The following is a 21,431-nucleotide window of genomic DNA, read 5'->3' as shown; positions in this document are numbered from 1 at the left end:
TGCACGTGGCGGACGCCTACAAATCACGACTACTTAATTGGCCACAGATTAAGGACGGAGATAGTGCCGGATTACAAGCTCTTTCCGACTTTCTCTTTCGCTGTCACGAGGCCGTAAGGATCGTAGGATCTACTGGCGAACTTGACTCTACATCAACGTTAACTCAAGTCAGCGCTAAATTACCATCGTATTGCGGCGTTAAGTGGTGTAGTCACGCATACGATACTCGAAAGAAATCCGGCTCGAACGTTTCTTTTGCCGAATTCGTTCAGTTCGTCAAGGAAGAATCCGATTTGGCAAACGACCCAGTCTTCTCGCCAGACGTCTTGAAAAGGGAAAGAAAGGGCCTCGAAACTACGAAGGATTATAGAGGCAAAGGAAGAAACAAGGCAGACAGCTTTGCCATCAGCATCATACAGGAACAGTGCCCGCTATGCAAAGGGACACACCCCCTCACTAAATGTCGGGAGTTCAAGAAAAAAAGAGTAGAGGAGAGAAGAGAATTTGTGAAAACCAAGGGGCTTTGTTTTGGCTGCCTGAAATCGGGTCACCTGTCCAGCAGCTGTCAATTCTGTCTTACCTGTGAAGAGTGTGGCAAACCTCACCCAACTCTCCTTCACAATTCCATTCTAACCGCTAAGCGCCCTCCAAGAAACAGTAAACAAGGGAATTCTGACTCGCAAGGTAAGAACCTCCCGATCGCCGCTGGAGTTGCTTTTATTACTCCCGGCAACGGGTCAACGAGCGTGGACGAGAGTGTGTGTGGCTCAACAAGTTCGCCTGACGTCGAAACCACCACCTCTATGATTTTGCCAGTTATGGTTCACCATAGGGATCGCCCACACGTTGAAGTGAGCGTCTACGTGCTACTCGACGACGGAAGCGACTCCACGTTCGTGACAAATTCCACTCTTAAGGAGCTTGGACTAGAAGGAACCGAAGTGTCCCTCAAGCTTAACACCATGCACGGTAAGGAAAGCATACCTGCACAGAAAGTCGAGGGGCTGGTTGTTCAAAGGCTTGACAGACAAACCGTGATAAAACTTCCGAAGGCGCACTCGAGAGAATCAATCCCAGCCAGGAGAAACCAAATACCGACCCCTGAAATCGCAAGTAAATGGCGACACCTAACGAAGATAAAGGATGAGATACCTCCTGTACAGCATGACGTCGAAGTCAGCCTTTTAATAGGTTATAACTGTCCAAATGCCCTCAAGCCCCAAGAGGTCATCCTTGGAACGACAATGACCCATACGCGGTAAGAACTAAACTAGGATGGGGAATTATTGGTCCAGTGAGTCCTTCCTCTCTAGACAACGAAGACGACGCTTCTTTCTGTCATAGGATCGTCACTTGTGAAGTTGGTAACACGAGACGCGATGGAAAGTTTATAGTCAATAACCAAACGAAGGAAGTCATCAACCCCTTTGAAGTCCGGAGAATGTTCGAACTAGATTTTTCCGAACAATACCACCATGTTAAGAAGTTTTCCCAGGAAGATCTTAAGTTTCTGGAGATCGTTAAGCATGGCATCAGCCTTCAAGACGGTCATTACGAGATACCACTACCCATGAAGGACAGAAATCTGCTCTTACCAAACAACCGCGCAATGGCTTGGAACCGACTCAAGCCCCTCAAGAAACGACTTGAATCCAGCGAAACATATCGCCAACACTACGTGGATTTCATGAACAAGGTTATGGACAATGGTTATGCTGAAAGGGTGTCAGATCAGGAGGTGACAGACACAGGCGGCAAGTCCATCTGGTACATTCCTCACCATATTGTGTACCACCCTAAGAAGCCCAATAAAATCAGGGTCGCTTTCGACTGCTCAGCACAGTATCAAGGACAATCCCTCAACAGTCAACTCTTGCAAGGACCTGACCTCACGAACAGTTTGACTGGCGTTTTCTGCAGACTTCTTTGAGAGTCTATTGCACTCATGTGCGATATAGAAGCGATGTTTTATCAAGTTAGAGTACCAGAAGAAGACAGAGACCTTCTGCGTTTCCTCTGGTGGGAAAACGGCGATACATCTAGAGAGCCTCAAGAGTACCGAATGACTGTCCATCTATTCGGAGTTACATCATCACCAGGTTGCTCCAACTTTGCCCTCAAGGCTACAGCTGATGACAATGAAGCAGCTGTCGGTTCCGCGGCAGCAGATTTTCTCCGACGCGACTTTTACGTGGACGATGGATTGAAGTCTGTGGCATCAGAGGAAGAGTCAGTCGAATTGGTGAAGGATATCACAGAAATGTGTAAACGAGGTGGCTTTAACCTACATAAGTTCACGTCCAACAGAAAGGAAGTTATCCAACAGATCCCAGTATCCGATAGAGCAGAGGGCATCAAAGACCTGGATTTCAGTCGCGAACACCTACCCATTGAACGCGCCTTAGGAGTGCAGTGGTGTATAGAGTCGGATACTTTCAATTTTACCATCTCCCTTAGAGACAGACCTTGCACAAGACGCGGAATCCTTTCCACAATCAGTTCGATTTACGGCCCGCTCGGTTTCGTTGCTCCAGTCCTACTAGAAGGGAAGACCATTCTACAGGAGCTTTGCAGAAATAATGCTGGATGGGACGATCCAGTTCCCAATGATGTACGATCGAAATGGTTCATAAGGAAGGCCGAATTAGAAGAATTGCAAAATTTCGCTATTCCACGCTGTTACAAGCCTATAGATTTCGGAAGAGTCGTCAAGGCAGAGATCCATCACTTCTCGGACGCGAGTTTCAAGGGCTACGGGCAGTGCAGTTATTTGAGACTGGTAAATGAGAAAGGCAAAATTTGCTGCGCTTTCGTACTAGGAAAGGCTCGAGTCACGCCTTTGAAAGCAGTAACCGTCCCGAGGCTAGAGCTCACAGCAGCTGTCCTATCGGCACGAGTCAGCGAGCAGTTAAAGGGGAAGCTGGACATCGAGATAACAGATGAAGTATTCTGGACAGACAGCAGAGTGGTCCTCGGCTACATCACTAACAGCGTCAGACGTTTCCACGTATTTGTAGCCAACAGAGTCCAAGAAATCCAAGATAAAACGTCGATATCACAATGGAGGTATGTGGATACGAAGACCAACCCTGCAGATGAAGCGTCCAGAGGGCTAAGAGCACGAAAGCTCGCCCAGTCGAAGTGGATTCAAGGACCAGATTTTCTTTGGAAGCCAGAGACTGAGTGGGGTGTTACGTTAAACCAATCAGTCGGCGACGCTGAGCTTCTAAGTGGTGGTCCAGAGGTCAAGAAAGTTGTCTCTCTCGCTACTGCTGTCACACCATCCTGGCCGACCATGGTAGACCGCTTAACATACTTTTCGGATTGGCACCGCGCTAAGAAGGCGATCGCCATATGCTGTCGGTATACACGTCTATTACGAAGTAGAATTCAGAAAAGAAATGATTCTAAGATCACCAGAAGTTGCCAAGCGGAAGGAGTTTCCAGCCTGTGTCAATTCAGGAACTGTATGAAGCAGAAGTCGTTATCCTGAAGGCTGTACAACAAGAATTCAACCCCGACATCTCACCATCAGGTCCTATTGGTAAACTGGATCCATACAAGGATTCAAACGGCATTATTAGAGTTGGTGGACGACTCAACCTATCTGATATCCCGGGGCAATGCATTCACCCAGCAATTCTGCCGAAAACCAGTCACGTCACTGAAATCATTATCAGGCACTTTCATCATAAAGCAAAACATCAAGGCAGAGGGATCACGATTAATGAGATTAGAGCAAGCGGTTACTGGGTCATAGGAGCTATTTCAACCGTATCGTCTGCAATACGTAGATGTGTTACGTGCCGTAAATTACGTGGTAAATTACAGGAGCAACGTATGGCTGAACTACCGCATGATCGATTGGAGCCAGCGCCCCCATTCACCAACTGCGCAGTTGATTATTTTGGGCCCTTCGTGATCAGAGAGGGTCGCAAGGATCTTAAACGCTACGGAGTGCTATTCACCTGTATGGCTTCTAGAGCAGTACACGTCGAGGTGTCCGCTACTTTGGAGACCGATTCCTTTATCAACACCTTCCGAAGGTTTGTCTCCAGGAGAGGTCCTATTCGGCAGTTACGCAGCGACCAGGGTACGAATTTCATGGGTGCCAGAAGAGAATTAAAAGTAGCTTTGGAAGAATTGGACAATGATAAGATTCGAGGCGTGCTACGGCGCCACGATTGCGATTGGTTTGTCTTCAAGATGAACGTTCCGTCAGCCAGTCACATGGGTGGTGTATGGGAGCGACAGATTCGCTCAGTGCGCAACGTCCTGTCGTCTCTATTACAAACCAACGGTTCCCAACTTAACAATGAAGCGCTTCAAACCTTCATTTGCGAAGCGGAGGCAATAGTAAACAGCCGCCCGCTTACGATTGACTCCCTTAACGATCCAACCTCCCTGAATCCGTTGACGCCCAACCATCTACTAACGATGAAAACGAAAGTACTTCTACCACCACCTGGTGTGTTCCAAGCCCCTGATAAGTATTGCAGAAAACGCTGCCGGCGAGTACAGCACTTGGCGAATGAATTTTGGATCAGATGGAAAAAAGAGTACTTGTTTAACCTGCAACAAAGGCAGAAATGGAACAAGCCCAGACGAAACACGCGTGTTGGTGACATCGTCTTCATAAAGGATGATGAGAATCTTCCTCGCAATCTATGGCAGCTTGCTCGAGTGACCGAAGTTCACCAGAGCGCCGATGGCCATGTACGCACTGTCAAACTTGCTGTCGCAGATCGCACACTGGATAAAAGGGGTAGACGTGTTAAACCGTGCAGATACCTGGAACGCCCCGTACAGAAACTTGTACTGTTACAAGAAGCAAGTGAGACCTGAGATTCATCCCCAACGAGGAGCCACGAATACAAGTAGTCATTAACCTTATTTCATCCTCATTACTCTGCGGACATTTAGTCGTGCTTAATGACCTTCATTAGCTTTGTATATTAGTGAAATGTGGACATTTCAGGGGAGACATGTAACGGCTGCCACGCTTTTTGCCTGCTGTTAAGAAGGCGTTAACAAACTTGTGCGCGCGCGACTTGCGTGCGCGTGCTTTGAGGTTACGAAGTAATCTGGTAAGCAAATCACGCGGACTCTTTTTCAATGTTGACGTGTGCGACTTTTAGAGAAGAGTAGTTGAAGTTTTTTTTGTTTATCGTTTGGTTGTTGTCGTTTGCCGTAAGACTACAATTTTCTGTGTTAGAGTAAGTGTCTGTTTGGATTTCCCGTTTCGCTTCCGAATACCTAACTTATATTGAAGTTCGTTTTGGTTCAATTCTTACAAGCGGGACTGTTATGTAAGTGCTAATGTTCCTTTCCTTGAGCTTATATATAGTTTTTTTGTGAGTTTATTTGAGTTTTTAGCTAGCTTTGCATCTTGCCTTTATATCGGAATGTTTGGAATGTTGGTTTGTCTATTCGCATTTAGCTTAGCTTCTTCCTTATAAATTCATATTTCAGTTTACGATAAGTACTTGAATACCACGACTACGTTAAATAAAACGATTCAAGGCTTGTCCGTAAAATATATCCTCGCTTCATAGTGTGTCTTCATTTGCGAAACTCATAGTTGTCGTCGAAATTTTGCTTCGCTTGTGTTGGCTGCTACATAGAGTGTCATAGCACACCTATAAGGGGGTGGAATGATGAGGACTTTGACCAATGATTAAAGTAATAATGACCGTTTTAAAGTTATGCATTAAGTAAAGCCTGATTCAAGCCAAGTGGCTCATTGAGGCAGGCGTCAACTCCGGTTTCTGTAGCAAGAATTGTCTAAGAGCATTTCTACTCCCCCTTGGATGGGATGCAAGTCCATCGCAGGGTTACCCCCAGCATTAAACTCGCTGTCACCCATTTATTCACCTGGGTGAAAAGAGGCACTGTGAGAGTAGTGTCTTGCCAAAGAACACAACACAATGTCCCCGGCCAGGGATTGAACCCGGACCACTCAATCCGGAGCGGCGAGCGCACTAATTATGAGGCCACCGCGCTTCCAAACTTATGCACTTTTTTCTGTTACTTTTTGGTGAGAATAGTGTTGCAAAGGACATCACAACCTTGCACTATTTCAATAAATCAATGTAATTCTAAAATTTTTATACATTCAAGTAAAACAGTTACTATCAGTAGTGCATATACATTTGCAAATATGCGTGTAAGATTCTTTTCTCCATTTGCGCTTTCATACTAATTGATAAATTCACAGCCCTAGCGTGTTACTAGCTGTAATTACAATAAAGCTGTAATTCCAAACATCAATCTATCTGCCTGGACTCTACAGAATCAACACTGACATCCCTCAAACTTTTTTGAGAAATCGAACGTACATGGATAGCCCAAGTAGATTAGATACCGATAAGTGACCCTTCTGTCTAAGATGGTTCAAGAAGCTAGGATAACGTTCTTTTTGACCTGCGGGTAGTCCCTTTCTACCCAAGTGGCCTAATGACCCAGTTTCTGTGGTTGAACAAACAATATCGAGTCCCTGACGATAGTTTTCCAAAGAATTAAAAATCGGTGTCGTTAAACCATCTCCTAGTGCGGGGTATATAGGTTATCACTTTCAATCATTTTCCAAATATTTGAAAATGGAGTACTTTTTGGCCCTTTTTGCACATTTTAGTCCACATTATCCGAGAAGTTACAAACTGGACCGGTCAACCCGTCGTGCTGCTTAACCGACTAGCGACAAAGGGCGAAAAATACTACCGACTACAGACAAAACGACTGAATATTAACCAAAAAGTGGACCCCCCATTCAGACCCTCTGTTAAGATATGCGCTGAAAACTAGCGAAGTCATAATTTTAAGTCATATCTGAAAATTCGGGGTTATTAAGCGATGTCAGTTATGTGGGGTGTATCGCTAGTCACCAGAAACGTGAGAGATGAACCCCATTCTTTATTGTTATTTCAAATCTATACAAATTGTAAGTAACAGAAGTCTCCATGTGAAATGAAAAGGTAAGCATTGGAAACTCATTAACCGGTGTGATAGGGCGAGGTGCCACGAAATCGATCCCGTTTTTTGTTGTTATTTTCTAAATATCTGAAAATTGGGGTCATTAAGCAGTGTATTAGTGCAGGGTGTATGTGTAATCACTGGCAAGTCCCGAAATCGATCCCGTTGTTTGTTGTTATTCTCTAGATATCTGAAAATTGAGGTCATTAACCGGTGTAATAGTGCAAGGTGTATGGGTAATTATTGGAAACTCCCGAAATCGACCCTGTTTTCTGCTGTTATTTTCTACTGAGAAATCTAAACATTGGACCCGGAGCATTAAAGCGGAGTGTATAGGTTATCACTCAGGAAACTCGCGAAATCGATCCCGTTTTTTGTTGCTATTTTCTAGATATCTGAAAGTTGGGGTCACTAAACCAGCGTGTTAGAGCGGGGTGTATAGGTAATCACTGGTAACTCCCGACTGATCGACCCCGTTTTTTGTTGTTAGTTTCTAGATAACGAAGTTGGGGTCCTTAACCGGTGTGTTAGTGCGGAGTGTATGGATAATGACTGGAAACTCTTGTAATGGGCCCCGTTTTAGTTGCTATTTTCTAAATATCTAAAAATTGGGGTCACTAAACCAGTGTGGTGTCTGGGTAATCACTGGCAACTCCTGTAATGGACCCCGTTTTTTGTTGCTGTTTTCTAGATATCTGAAAAGTTGGGGTCACTAAGCCAGTATGTTAGTTGGGGCTGCATGGGTAATCACGGCAACTCCAGAAATGGACCCCGTTTTTTGTTGCTATTTTCTAGATTTCTGAAAATAGCCTATTTGCGAATTACCCTTGGCCTCATTTTCAAAACGAGTCCTCGTGCTCAACCATTCTTATTATCATATGAAAGGATTAGCACGAGGACTCGTTTTGAAAATGAGGCCAAGGGTAATTCGCAAATGGGCTATTGGGGTCACTAAACCAGTGTGTTAGTGCGGGGTGTATGGGCACTGGCAACTCCCGAAATCGACCCCGTTTTTTGTTGTTAGTCTCTAGATATCTGAAGTTGGGGTCCATAACCGCTGTGTTAGTGCGGAGTGTATGGATACTGACTGGAAACTCCTGAACTCGACCCTGCTTTTCGTTATTTTGTAGATACCTGAAAATTGGGGTCATTAACCAGTGTGTTAGTGGGGGGTATAGGTAATCATTGGAAACTTCGCGAGAACGACCCCGTTTTTTGCTATTTTCTAATTTTCTGAAAATTGGGGTCATTTACCGGCCTCTTAGTGCGGAGTGTACAGTTAATTACTGGAGCCTCGCAAAATCAACCCCCGTTTTTCTGTTGTTATTTTCTAAATATATGAAATTTGGGGGTAGCCGGCGGTTCACTCAACACTGTTTTATTAGTCATTTTCTTTGCTCTTCACCCACCCTATTGGACATGAAACAGCCAAACCCAGGTACCTTCCCCACCTCTTTTGCAATGCAACCTCGCCACAAATCAATCAGAATTGAAAACTGGTGCGAGACTGGTAAGCTGAGAAGCACGTCTTTCTCGTCCTTTGTCATAGAGGTATTTTATTTATTCATGATCGCCAAGTTACTAGTGACGCTCTCTAAAGTTATGTCCTGTGTTTGCAACGAAGACTCAGTATCAGACTGGCGTATTGATGACATAATACATAATCTTATTAACCAAGCGCGAGGGCCGTACTGGGAGAATATCGGTCCGAGGTCTTCACAGTACAGACCGAGCGCAGCGAGGTCCGTACATAAAAGACCGAGGGCCGATATTCTTCTAGTACGGTCCCGAGCAAGCTTGGTTAATGAGAGATTTATTACACGACTGAAGTTCAAACGGACACAAGTGCGGTATCATTCGGGACCATTCGGGACAGTGCCCGGTCCAATACTGAGAGAATGTTGGACAGGCAATAGAGCATTTTGATTGGTTGATTTTAGTTATTGGCCCTATGACTGCCCGAGTCGTGTAATAAATTGCAGTTATTAACGATACATGTTGGATGATGGTTGTCGCCATACGATCTCTGAGCGAGGCATCCAAAATCTCACAGCTGAATTTTAAAAGGATGTCCAATTCAGACCTGCCAAGTGTTCCATCTTTGAAAACAAGCGAGAAGCTCAAAAATCGGCGCGACGTAAAACACCTCATCAAAAGTCATGAACAACTGTATGATTGACAGTTATCACACAATCTTCGCAATCTATCCAAAAAAGAAATAAATATTTAATGCTACTAAAAATAATCTAAAAAGCAAGTGTGGTTAGCTTCGTGACTGCAAAATCAGAGTTGATTGTTAAGCTCAAACAAAGGTCAAAGCTATTAGTGTCCATCAGTGATTTGCCTTTTTCTCCTTTCTCCGAACGCACAGTACAATTCAACTTTTTTTTAAAAAACAGCAAATATTTACTATCAGAAAAAAAGTGATGAGAAGAAACCGAGGAAATTTTCCCTCAAAGGTGATTTGTATTAACTAACCGACGATACTTTATAGTTGTGAAATAATTTGGAACGAATCACCAAATTCAAAGCGACTTTACTATGGGTACGTTTTACAAAAATAGAAACTATATAAGTTGGGTCCTGGTGAAGTACACTTAATATACTGAGATGAAACTTGTTCAGTGGAGAGCATTAAAGATAAATGATGTGTTGTTTTAATCCTATACGTGACAAGTCCGCAGTGACAATTTAATTTATTTTTTTAATATACTCAGTTTTAATTATACAGGTCTTAACACAATATACAAATTAAAGATAAATTAACGATTATTAAAAAAAAATTCACAAGATCTCAATCTATCCTTACTTCCATTAAATTTGTTTTGATCAAATTCATTAATACTGTTCTTAAATGATGAGAAAGATTCAATCATTCTAATGTGTAGTGGAAGACAATTCCACAGGTCTACAATATGATTAAAAAAAGAAAACTTAAAAACATTAGTTCTAAAAAGGCCTTTCCCCAGTGTAGCTTCACTATTTCTGATTTTATATTTCGACGTCTTAAAATGTACACATGACAAAACATTAAAATCAAGATAACCTTTAAGGCATTTAAAGAAAAAGCAAATAAAAGCAAAAGAAAAAGCAATTGCTTGAAATTGAACTATAGAGGTAACATTAAAAAATATGCTTAAAGGGTTAGATGACTTTCATTAAAAAAGTACTTTCTGGCTCGAGCATAATACTCTTGGTCTTGGCATTTCAATCAAGATTGTATTCTCTTAGGCTAATTATTATCACTTAGGTTCTAGAATCAATATTGGGTCATTCTCTTCACTTAGATTATACCATTTAACGTTTTATTGTAATGTAGCTAAATTGATCGATGATTTCATTTCCATTGATTGGTCTAATGCAGCATGATCTGAATGAACAGTCGGACTTTGGTTATACTTCTATGGAACTAAATTCACCTAACCTCGATACAGCAATCTGGCCTGATTTCGAACCAGAGCGGGGATTTTTAAAGTAAATTTATCAGTGAAATGTTCAGCAAATTAATTTAATTAATTTTAATTAATTAAATCTGTGCAGTAAATGGTTTGAACCCGGGGGTAACATGAGAAGGTGTAGTCTGATCGTCCGGGTGAGTGTAGTCCTGAGAAGGACTGTTGTCGGTGGCAGTGACTGACGTTTCGACAACCTGTGCGGAAGTCATCATCAGAGTCAAGTGAGTGATTGTTGTCAGTAGAATGTTCTTATTCCAGTTCGTGGAATAAGAGTTCGAACTGGAATAAGAACATTCTACTGACAACAATCACTCACTTGACTCTGATGATGACTTCCGCACAGGTTGTCGAAACGTCAGTCACTGCCACCGACAACAGTCCTTCTCAGGACTACACTCACCCGGACGATCAGACTACACCTTCTCAATTAAATCTGTGTCTGTAAAAAATACCGTAGATTTACTTACAGTAAATTATTAGTCTAAGACTTCCTTCAGAGCTCAACTAAGGTAGATGATGGAACTTTAGACAACTTTCACTCATGACAATTCTGCTGGCTACTTACAAATGTTTGCATATCTAAGTAAAAAATTAGTAGTGAATTTTGGTTTTGAGTTGGCCTCAGCAGAAAAACAACAAATTATTCATAACATCCTAGAAAAAGCTATGTCTTCAAAGAAGTAATTACCGTTACTGTTTTGGTCCTTAATTGAGCCCTTTTTACACAGTACACAATCCTTGTTGACTAAGTGTAACTAAAATAACAGATCGAATGGCCCCTGGTAAACAAAATGGCTCCCCAGAATCCAAATTTACACAACACTCAGAGTAAAGAGGGCCATGGGCAGTGCGAATAATATTCTTTCCCAGTACTTGATCATTATTTTAAACATCAAAAGAGCCATCACGCCTAAGATCAAGCCAGTGACCTCTTATCTTAGTGGTACTGACTGATTTCACAATTCTTGTTGGCTTTGAGGTGGTGTATAAAAGCCAGAATTGCTGATCAGCTGTTGTGTAGATGGGTAAGACCAAGCTTGTTGCCTCATCAGAATGCTTCATCCTCACACCAACAGATAACCAGGCATCTGTTGTAAAGAGGTGAGTACAGGAAGCATACAGGGTCAGCCTTTCTGGAGCTGAAAGGCACAAATCTACTACCTCCACTTCCTCTTCTTCAATCCTTCCCCCACCCAGTGCATGTTTAGCTGCTTCTATGCCACATATTTTTGTCAAAACATGTTGAATGTCAGCTGCACTGGAATAGTCGATATCAACAGAGCATGTTGCAGGTGCACTGTCGGTGATTATTGATCGAGTAGATGTAGATGTTGAAGTACTGGCAGATGTAGATGTAGACATGGATACTGAAGTAAATGTAGGTGCTGAAGTGGATGTAGATCTATGCTGAAATGGATGTAGGTGCTGGGGTAGATGTAGATGCTGGAGTAGATGTAGATGCTAAAGTACATGTAGACCCTGAAGTAGATGTACATGCTGAAGTGGATGTAATGGTAAAATTAATGTTGTCTGCACGCAACATTATCTATTTGAGCTGAATCCGCCCATAGTTGTATGGCTTCTTGAAGGGAATGCCTTCTGGGAGACCATGGACCTCGAATCCACTTTTCAAATATGGAACTTTGCTAGATTTACCACAAGCATCACCTAAAAATAATCATAACTTGCTGAAGGTCATAAAATGTCTAAGAGTTCAGTTCTAGTTTTACAGTGCAACGTGCCTTACTGTGGCCACCAACAAACATTTTTACAAGCTAGCCAATCAGGGTGTGTCAATTTGATTGACGGGCATGCCTTCATTTAGTTGTTCCATGAGGCACATCTGTGAATGAAAGTCGCATACCTTGATCGGTGGCTAACTTGCAAAAATGTTTGTTGGGTGGCTACAGAAAGGCACATCGAACTGTAATTAATTCTGTTCTTAACTAAACCAGAAAAACTATATTTCTGAAATAACTTATACAAGTATTTAACTTAAATTTACATTCCTTTAGTACATTCTATTTGTAACTCAAACTATTAGTTACATACAAAACGTAGTTTTTTAATGACAAATTCTGCAGTTTTTTAAACACTTACTGGATTTCTTGTTGAAAAGGTCTTGCACATGAGCAATAGTAAATTGCTGATTATTTGCACCTATAAAACAGAAAGTAAACAAAAGACTTAATATGTAAACAAGATATGAATGGCAGCTACATGTAAGTTTCACATGAGGATTCTATTAAAGGCCCATACACCTGTATGTGGTTCAACTTACATACATGTACCTTAATTTTGAAAAAGTTACAAAACCTACCACAGTAATGTTTAAAAACTCTGGAGTACTTGAAAATAAATTATTCTTGGTATCAAAACGAGTCCCTGTCAAATAGGATGTTGTACTATAGTCCCATGAGATGCAACCCCTCACTGAAATACCTTGTATCAGACTCTAAGGTAGATGGCAAAATTGTTATAGGCGACTCAATGAAGACATTATCCTGTTTGCTAAGATCACAGCAGTGTCAGCATCTTGATCTTACTTATTAACATCATCTTTGACTCAGCTCTTGAAGACATGCTCCCTTCCTTGAAATAAACTGCCAAATTGTGCAGTTTATTTTCATAGTTCTTAGCTCCATTAATGGGCACTTCACGAAGTCCACCAACAACCACAAAAAGGATGTTTTATGCTCCAGTTTTCCCAAAAAATGGCAGACCTTAATCAGTGAATGAAACATCTGCAGCACTCTGTTTGTAAGGATAACTCATATAGGGTAACCGCTTTATTAAAATCTTAATGTATTGCCTGTTACTCAGGCGAGGGCAATCAAACACTAAAACTTATACACGATGATACCATAAAACAAGAGACAGGCAGGACTGGGGAGGAAAAGGGTTGATCAAGGGTTGATTAAGAACCTTACATCTCTTATATGGCCACAACCCACAAATAGGATATTGGTTGCAAATGCCATCTTTGGTTTAAAATGCAAAACAGTTCACTCGATTCCATATTCTTAACCTTACTTAAAGTAAATAATTATGGTGAACCTGTCACATAAAATTTCACTGTTTGAAAGCAAATATTGTCTTTCTTACCAAAATATTCTCGAAGTTTTATGCTTATCTCTTGATTAGTTGCAAGAAATGCTGTTCCAGCCCTAGATCCAAGGTTGTACACTTCACCACTGACATCCAGATATAATGTCGATGTCTGAAAACACAAATCTTCAAGAACCAGGATCTATACATTCAATGAAATAAGCCAATCAAAAAAAGGTTATATTATTTTCAGTCTTAATTATTAAGATATAGGTCTAGCCTAAAAACATTTCTTTTAAATCCCCTAAGGAAATGCTCGATATGAATAATTCATAATTACTGTTAGTATTATTAATGTTTTTTGGAGGTAGACAACGTAACTCTATCAGGGTGAACACACACAGCTGTATTAATCGTACCTCTTCCAAAAATTTCTTTCTGTGTCTATCAATTAGTTTTCTTTTCTACTCTTCCGTGAGTTCTGATACTTTGACATTTAATTCTTTATAAACTTTCGCAGAATCCACAAACTTTTTATTCTCCAGGTCACTTCTTTCTCTCCACTTTTTAGATGCTTTCTTATTCTTCTGTTGGTAGGTAAGACCTTTACATTCATCTGCAACTCAGTAAAAGAACATATATAACCATGTGCACTAATCACATGCAGTGATGTCAGTCAAGATCACCTTACAGCCACATAAGACTTACTGATTACTACATTAAAGATCAGTCATTTCCCAACAATGCTATCAACATATTTATGATTCAAAATAGTTATGTTGTATTGTAATCTGCAACAAAGCGTAAGTTTGTCCACTTGAAAAATGTCAAGGTATGAATGAAAGGCCCGATTCCTTTCCAAAACTTACATGTAAGCTAGAGCAGTTGTGAAAAGAATGTCTGAGTGAGTAAAATTATTTTTATAGGCTACAATAGCACAAATCAAAACTATTGATCCTATTAATAGCTATGATGTCAAGCAGTAACAATATTTAATCATGACATTAAGCATTATACAACATAATGGGCTGTATGCAACTGACATTACTTACAACCCATTATACAGGTTTTAGTCATTTGTCAGGCAGCACTGGATCAACTTGTACTTGGTATGTATGTATACAAGTATTTGTCCTGAGACCCCCTCCTATCTGGAAGAGAGTAGAGTAGACATACAGGATAGCCCTTTCTGTGTTGTAAACACTGGTATCAACGGAGGTACTGTTTACCACCCATCCCACCCCAAGGGAGGACATCCACCACACAGTAATCTCGTGCGTGGGAAATTAACGTCTCCTGCCCTTAACCCTGCAGGAGACAGGACCTCCATTTCATTGTCCCTATCTGAGAAAACTAGAATATCTAAACATTTCTTTATGTTATAGAAAGGTAGCATATTCTTCTCAACTATTTTAAGACCCTGAGTGTTGGTCCAGCCGGGGCTCTAACCCTCGACCTCCTGCACAAACATTGTACACTTACAACAACTCATAACCATTACATGAAACAATAAACTTTGAATTCATTTGAGAAATTTGTGATCCTTGCAGTGTTGCTATCAATTTACATGTGAGTATAGTGTACATAAAAACAAACGTGAAACCAAAAACTCGGGCTTGACAAGGAATGTAGATAATAGCTGGAAGCCAGGGGGAAATAGGCAGCTGTGCACTTGATTTTCCAGGCTGGAAAACTTTCTAGGGTTTTAAAAAAATCTGTAATAATGGATTATTATAAACCTGTCTGTGAACTGTCAATTCTCGTCTGTTAACAATATCGTCTATATCCCTGCTTGAAAAAGTATTTGAACCCACGGCCATACCTACAGCTGTATTTAATGCTAATTCCTACTTATAGCATACATTAAGCCACAACTGACTGCACCTATACCATGTAGTAAGTATGGATAAAAAAAGAGTGAAATGAAAAATAATGACAATATCGGGAATGGCTGAGTATGTGTAAATCAAATATATTTTCCTTCTAATACAAGTACCTGTTTTAAATAATTCAGCACAAAATAAATTGTAAGAGTTTGGTCCTTTGACACCTTTGATTCTTTTTAATGTGACATCTGCAAAAGAAGATGATACTTGTGGCCTTTTTCTTTTCTGATTCCCGATCCACTTCTGCAAAAATCATTTAGTGTAATTGTTATATTACACATTATGCTAAAATTAGTAATAATTATCCACTGATGACAACTGAATAGACATGCATAAACTATTTTTAATTATATCAATTTTGATCAAAGACCATAAAAGTGTTATCATGAGGAAAAAGGAAGAGGAGAGGAGGAAGAGGTTTCCATCAGAACTGTTGAGAAATACTGCAATAATGCCTTGCTATTAGTTACAGTATTCGTACATGCTTGAAAATGGTATTTAATATCCTTTAGACAACAGAAAGAGGGAGCAGGGTTGGCGTAGTGGTGAGAGCGCTTGCCTTCCACTAATGTGTTCTGGTTATGATTCCCAGACACTGCGTCATAAGTGGATTGAATTAGTTGGTTCTCTACTCTGCTCCGAGAGGTTTTTCTCTGGGTACTCCGGTTTTCCCCTCTCCTCAGAAACCATAATCATTTGAATTTACCTCATTTACAGTTTATTTGGATTTATACATGACCCCACAGGCAGCTGTTCAGCTCTAAACACTATTGTGTCTAAATAAAGGTGTTAGCACCAGGGGTTTCAATAACATTACTTATAAGTGGCCACTGAAGGTTTAATAGGTGGTTGTGATCACTAAAATCACTCTTTATTTTCACTAATGAAATCCAAACAGACGGCAGTAAAAGGTCCTACAGGCAGCAGTAGACCGCCGGTAACCGCCTTTTATTGAAACTCCTGTATCATTATTATCATTATTATTATTATTATTATTATTAGACCTACAACAGACACCCCCTACTTCATCCTAACCTAGGACTAACCGAACCTTGCTCTGACAAAATGAGCTTGTGGGTTTCAACAATAAAAATACTAATAATAATAATACAACTCTCTTCAATTTGTACAGTTGTAGTCAAACAAACAAAACAAAACAAACAAAAAACTTTATTCATTAATTACAAAAATTATAATCTCATGTTAGCTTCCACCCGCATATAGAAGAGCCTAATCGAGGCAGGGGAAGAGACACACAAGTTTATTGGAAAAGACGAAAAATATTTTACAAACAATACCAGCTGTCGCCAAATTAAATTATGGTATCAGTTACAAAATATTATTATGATACAAGAATGGCAACGTGAATAACACAGAAAATAAAAGTCATATCGTGTTTCAGAGCTATCTAAATTTTAATTAATTGGTGCATAATTTCGGTGACGGTCAATGTAGTTATCAGATCTCAATAAAACTTCAGAGTTAATTTATTGGATGTTGTCTTTGCATATGATCTTATGTTTATAATGTTTTCAAATAAAAACCTTCAGTTTCGGAAGTCAATGGATTACCTTGAAATGTAAATACACATGTATGATGAACGTGAATGATCTTTAGCTTGAGTAATTAAAGCAGAGTTAACTGTCTGCCATTATAGAAGCTGTACCTGATCACGATCTAAATAACATCCAATTAACTTTAAGGGTTAGGCTATTATTGACATATAAATGCATCTACAATCTATATGAATTGCTATTTTTGTTTGATTTGTAGAATTATTGAGATAAAATGAGGCACAACCTGGTATAAAGGTACAGCTGAGGTTAACAAAATGATTTAATAAGCTTACCTCGACTTGTGCCTTCGTCAAACTAGTGTCCGTTGACGCTTTTAAAACCATCTCCTTGTACATGGTTTTCGTTCCAACCATCCCTCCTTCGAAAAACCGCTCTAAAATACCTCTCTGTTTATCTGAGATACGAGTGCGTTTCGCCTTTGTATTTCCTCGCAAAGAACAACCACTATCTCTATGATAGCTTACCAGAAGGCACGTTGTGGAATTTGTTACTCGCGGGCGAACGCGGATTATTCCGTAAAGCGATTTCATTGGCTGCTCCAGACAATGGCTCAAATAAGCGGCATCAGACGGCTCAGACGGCCCAGACGATCATTTCACTAGGGTACTACCCACATTCTCAATTGAGAAATACCGGGTGTTACCTATGAGAAAATGCGACACGGGTGCATTTTGAACTGTAAACTTACTTTTCACAAATTATAAGCAGTTATTGCACCTCACCTTACACATAAATACCCATACAAAAGAGCCAGAAACGCCTTGAGTAGCAATCGCAGTGATATTTCTTGAATGCTGTAAATTCACTTGTATCCATGGAGCTCTGTCATATTTATCAGGAGCCCACGCTTTGCTTTTGCTTAACCGTGCATGACGAGGAAATGAATCAGGATTCTGTGCTGATGACGCTATGATATCTTTGTTTGGAATCGTACCAAGTAAAGGTGAGGAACAACCTATAAAAGCAGTAATGTAAATTACAGTCGACCTTGCCTCTACAGTAGATCTAGAACATGAAATTACTTGCATTCACGTACCAAGAGCTCACCCACATAAATAGATCCAAAATACGGGTTGGAAAAGCCATTAATGCAAACCTAACGTAAGGAAAGCCATGAAGTAGTAGGAGTGGATCCCCACTTGATAGATATATGTCTAGTGACAGTGCAAGTTCGATCGCGTTTAGCTTATATACATTTTTTTTTCTTTTTCGTTGTTTTTTTTTGTTTTGTTTTGTTTTGTTTTGTTTTGTTTTTTTTTTTACCACGAAGACATGGTTTGACGTCGACGTTGTTAGTCATATTCGAGATTGGAACTTCAAAGTACGATTAGGTAGTCCAGGAGCGATGTGCTTACCGCTGGTAACTTGCTCTTCAGTTATTTTAATAACACCAAAAGGGATAAGAAATATAGTGCAAATAGCAGCCCTCATGCATGATACCGCGTAGATTCCAACTTAAAGCTGGTTTGGTCCACACTGTTTGCTGTTGTTGAAATCGAAATTTTATAAGGTTTTTAGGGAACAGAGTTGACGCCTGGAAGTTTCTATGTTTTGGTGACAAGACTTCCTAGAATTAATTTTGTGAACCACGTGCTTCAGTTTGCTAAAAAGGAAGCTGCAACACACACACACACACACACACACACACACACACACACACACACACACACACACACACACACACACACACAACAAAAACAAACAAAAAAACAAAAGCAAAAAAGAGAACAAAAAAACCGAAAAACCGGATTCATCCCGCTGGTTTTGTCGTTCTGGCAAGTGTCAATGTCATCGCCATCGTCCAATAGAAAGCCTTCTCCGAACATTAATCAGTCACCACAACTGTTACGTACGTAGCCACCGATTTGATGAAATATTTCCCAAGCTGAAAATGTTCTTGATTTGGGTAAAGCAGGTCTGGAATCGAGCTGATTGCATGATTGAAGAAATGCGTATCAAAATAGATTAGGCAATAATGTTGAAATTATTCAAGAGCGTGCGACACTGTGGTAAATCACGGTTGACTACTCCAAAAACTTTATTTGGAAGTTTCTATATTAATTATCATGTTTTGTTAACGTCCTATGGTGCTAAATAAACATAAGTTACTCAGCCTCTTTATAAATTAAAGTCCTTGTGGATTTCTTTTAACTTAAGTTTATAGCTAGTTTCTCAACGAATTAACCTTACTTACACACACACGATTAGATAAGGTGCTATAAACAGTATCATCAATCAAAGCGAATTAAATAAATGGCTGAGGGAATCAATAAACGGGTGAGTAACGCCTGTGCTGTTTCATTTACGTTTCATATAGAGTTTCTTTCTTCTTTATTAGAGCCTTTAAACGTATTCAAGCAGATCACGTTGGTTTAAATGAACACGAAATTCAAACAAAGCTTCAGGGGAATCGTCTGAACAGCATGTTTCCAGCCAAATTACCCCACTGCTGCATTAATTCTTAATTTGTATTTGTACTTTATTATCTTTATCCATTGGAGACCTTTGTTTTCAAAGTGATGATAGAAAACACAAATTTCTGGACACCATGAGGGCCAAAGATCAGTGTTTATAATCAGTGAGGTACTCCTATCCGGACTTTGAAACTATTCCACGAGCATACTCTAATTACCATGACCGTTGATTCCTTCGCTTCAAACTACAATTTTCACCAAGTTAAATGGAAAAAAAGAAGAGAAAAACAATGTGGCGGCTTAAAAGTTGAATAACCCAGTATAACGTGGTAACAACTGAAGGAACCGATTGACGGCGGGTTTTCGTTTGTTTTGTGTTGACAGTGTTATTGCATAATACCTAAAAGTAAATCTAGGTGGTATTACAACATCGGATAAAACAAATAAACAAACAAAAAAACAGACAAACAACCAAAAAATAATAAACAAACTTCGGTCACCTCTGTTCCTTAAACACCTTATAACATTTCGATTTCAACCTCACTGATCATTTTCGACCACACCTCAGTGCAATGAATTGGAATCTACGGGATATTATGAGGACCGCTGTTTCCACTTTTTTGCTGTTTGCTTTTGGTGTTACTACTACCACTGAAAATCGAGTCACTGATGGTAGGCACATCTCTTCCTAAGTACTTTATCAAACTTTGAATTTATCGTTGTTAAATATAGACTGAAGGCCAGACAACATGTACAGTGTAAGGGTATCTTTCTCACCAGGATTCCGCTCCGACAGTCTCAGTGCTTTCCTATGAAAGGTTTTTATGCACTTGGCAAGAAAAAAGTGTCTCTCATTCTCGCTACTAATACGTTTAAAACCAGCGCAGAGTAAATTAGGTGATGATATTAAAATTATTCAAGTGCGAGAGAGATCATGGTTTATCATATGATCGAGTTCCTAAAAAAATAACTTGTTACTTGTCCATATTTATGATCATGAAATGCAGACGCTCCATAATATATACCTAGCAACCCACCCTCTTTACAAACGAAATTATTTGTGGATTTCTCGTAACTGAAGCTTGTATTAGCTTTCTTTGATGAATATAAACACACCTTTAAACGCGTGATTCGATAAAGTGCTCTATATAGTTACATCAATCAAAGTAAATTCAATAAGTGGCTCAGGGAACCAATTGCAATAAACGGGCGAGTAATTACAAAGCTTGTGCTGTTTCATTTACGCTTAATATGGCTCCATCCTTGGTTATTACGACGTAAACGTATTCAAGACCAGATCGATTTAAATGGATACGAAACTTTAAAAAAATCCTGCTTCGGGAACTTCTCTGAGTATCATAGCCTATCTATCGCCCCTGTAAAGTGCTTTAGACAAAAGACCAATATCAATCAAAGCGAGGGAACCAATAAACGGGCGAGGAACTCCTGTGCTGTTTCATTTACCTTTGAAATAGCCCCATTTCTTGTTATTACAGTTTAAACGTATCTAAGACCTTTATTTGATTTTAAAAGGATACAGGACTTAAAAAAAGAAATAAGTTCGTTAGGGAAGTTCTTTGAGTGTTATAGCCTATCCATCGTCTAGATGGGTATGCAGACTAAATCTTGCGCAAATTACTTTACCCAAAGAAAAACAAAATTTCAGCCACGCCAAAATAGTACATTGAAGCATAAACGTGCCAATTATTTCTTCATTTAAAGCGTCTTATCCCTCTCTATTGGAGACTGTTTTTAAGTATTAAGACAGAGAGCACAAATACTAGACACTGCACTGCGTTGATAAAATTTTAGTGTTTATGGTCAGTGTGGTACTCCTCCTATCTGAACTTTAAAGAAGAAATTTTTCTATGGCATAAAGTTCATTACCATAACTTATACCTATTTGATTCTTACGCATCATGCTAAAATGTGCACAGAAAAAAATTATAGTAGTAATAATAATAATAGTAACAGTCCTGGCGCCTTCAAAAAAAAAATTATCTTAGTTTGACAGGGTAAAGCAACCAGTTATGTAAGATGGTTTTTCATTTATTTTTGTGTTGTAAGTGTCGTTTTAAA

General features: G+C 39.9%; 1 protein-coding gene and 1 long non-coding RNA gene across 3 annotated transcripts; one reads left to right on the top strand and one right to left on the bottom strand.

The window, feature by feature from the left end:
• The first annotated feature begins 1,963 nt into the window (after positions 1-1,963).
• Positions 1,964-4,845, top strand: LOC148723049 (uncharacterized). The gene is made up of 2 exons (XM_088734392.1): positions 1,964-3,298; positions 3,463-4,845. Exons 1-2 carry the CDS (start codon positions 1,964-1,966, stop codon positions 4,843-4,845), a joined length of 2,718 nt encoding a protein of 905 aa, XP_088590518.1.
• A 6,272-nt stretch (positions 4,846-11,117) lies between these two features.
• LOC148723048 (uncharacterized) lies at positions 11,118-13,828 on the bottom strand. Of its 2 annotated transcripts, XR_015991369.1 has the most exons (3): positions 13,533-13,828; positions 12,528-12,587; positions 11,118-12,095 (listed from the first exon to the last, which is right to left on the bottom strand). It is a non-coding gene; the product is annotated as an uncharacterized LOC148723048 (long non-coding RNA). The 2 variants fall into 2 exon arrangements; XR_015991368.1 differs by lacking the exon at positions 13,533-13,828 and having other exon boundaries at positions 12,528-13,515.
• Positions 13,829-21,431: the final 7,603 nt, after the last annotated feature.

This window comes from Stylophora pistillata, chromosome 9 (genome assembly GCF_964205215.1).
Source record: "Stylophora pistillata chromosome 9, jaStyPist1.2, whole genome shotgun sequence".
Lineage (NCBI taxonomy): Eukaryota > Metazoa > Cnidaria > Anthozoa > Scleractinia > Pocilloporidae > Stylophora > Stylophora pistillata.
This window is presented reverse-complemented; position numbering and strand designations above follow the sequence as displayed.

Bases quoted from the DNA above. Each gene is read 5' to 3' on its own strand.
- LOC148723049 (XM_088734392.1), top strand. From the start codon at position 1,964: ATGTTTTATCAAGTTAGAGTACCAGAAGAAGACAGAGACCTTCTGCGT. The intron at 3,299-3,462 runs GTAGACCGCTTA...GTGTCAATTCAG, and splicing joins CACCATCCTGGCCGACCATG to GAACTGTATGAAGCAGAAGT.